General features: G+C 48.5%; 1 protein-coding gene across 1 annotated transcript in view; it reads right to left on the reverse strand.

Annotated features, from left to right (window-relative positions):
- Positions 1-56: 56 nt before the first annotated feature.
- Positions 57-1,561, reverse strand: part of UBE2J2 (ubiquitin conjugating enzyme E2 J2) — a 5,428-nt gene continuing 3,923 nt past the window's right edge. The window contains exon 4 of the mRNA XM_057388452.1: positions 57-1,554. Coding sequence (XP_057244435.1) covers positions 1,261-1,554 — 294 coding nt within the window. The 3' untranslated portion in view covers positions 57-1,260. The remainder of the gene's footprint in view (positions 1,555-1,561) is intronic.

Genomic DNA, 1,561 nt, shown 5'->3' on the forward strand with positions numbered 1-1,561 from the left:
AAATCAAAGCACCAAAACCGCAGTGTTTCATCGGTATCGCCTTGAATTCTCGGTGACGCCAAATCTGCTCAACCCAACCATGGAATAAAAACCCGAAATTTCCCCCAAAAGCAGAGTCCCAGGAGTTTCCACATGGAAAAAAACCCCGAAATTTCCCCCAAAAGCAAAGTCCAATCGCTCCATCCCATGTTCATTCTCGGGCTCACTCCTGGGCACACACCCGGCTGTGCAAAGGTGACAAATCCCACTCGAATGGAAATGCAGGAATTGAAAATGTGGGATTTTAAAAATTGCTCAGTGGGGGAAATAAAAGGATTTGTTAAAAATTTTGAGATTTTTAGAGCAGAGATGAAGGATTAGTATAAAAATCAAAGCACTAAAACTGCGGTGTCTCATTGGTAACGCTTTGAATTCTCAGTGACGCAAAACCTGCTCAACCCAACTATGGAATAAAACCCCGAAATTTCCCCCAAAAGCAGAGTCCCAGGAGTTTCCACATGGAAAAAAATCCCGAAATTTCCCCCAAAAGCAGATCCAGAGAGCTCCGTCCTGGGCTCCATCCCGGGCTCTGCTCCTCAGCACGAACTGGACTGTGCAAAGGTGACAAATCCCACTGGAATGGAAATGCAGGAATTGAAAATGTGGGATTTTAAAGACTGCTCAGTGGGGTAAATAAAACGATTTGCTGAAAATTTGGAGATTTTAAGGGTACAGATGGAGGAAAAACCGAAAATCAAAGAACGAAAACCACGGTGTCTCATCAATAACGCTTTCAATTCTTGGTGACGCAAAACCTTCTCACCCCAACCATGGAATAAAACCCTGAAATTTCCCCCAAAAGCAGAGTCCCAATGCTCCATCAGCTCCATCCATCCCGGGCTCACTCCTGGGCTATGCTCCTCAGCACGAACTTGACCGTGCAAAGGTGACAAATCCCACTCGAACAGAAATGCAGGGATTGAGAATGTGGGATTTTAAAAACTGCTCAATGGGATAAATAAAAGGATTTGTTTTCAAAATGGACTTGTAATCAAAGTGGTCAATGGGGTAAAAAAAAGGGATTTGCTGAAAATTTTCAGATTTTAAGGGCACAGATGGAGGAGAAACTGAAAATCAAAGAATGAAAACCGCGGTGTTTTGTCAGTAACGCTTTTGACTTCTTGGTGACGGAAAACCTTCTCAACCCAACCATGGAATAAAACCCCGAAATTTCCCCCAAAAGCAGAGTCCTGGCTCTCCATCCCGTGTTCATTTTCCAGCTCACTCCTGGGCTATGCTCCTCAGCACGTACTTGACTGTGTAGGCAAAGGCGGCGAAGCCCACGATGACAAACAAGTTCGCCAGGGCCCCTCCCAAGAGTCCGTGGTTCCTGTGGGGCTGCTGCAGCCCCGGGGGCCCGGGGGCTCCGTGGGGCAGCCCCACATGGTGCCCGTGGGGCAGCCCCAGAACGTTGTGCCCCACGTGGGCATCGCCGTCCGGAACCACGTCCGGCAGCGGCAGAGAGGGAGGGCGAGAGCTCAGCTCCTGCTGCGCCTGCTGCTGCTGCTTCATCTCCTGCAGG

Source organism: Malurus melanocephalus, unplaced genomic scaffold (genome assembly GCF_030028575.1).
Source record: "Malurus melanocephalus ecotype Western Australia unplaced genomic scaffold, MMel_1.1 scaffold_1947, whole genome shotgun sequence".
NCBI classification, from domain to species: domain Eukaryota; kingdom Metazoa; phylum Chordata; class Aves; order Passeriformes; family Maluridae; genus Malurus; species Malurus melanocephalus.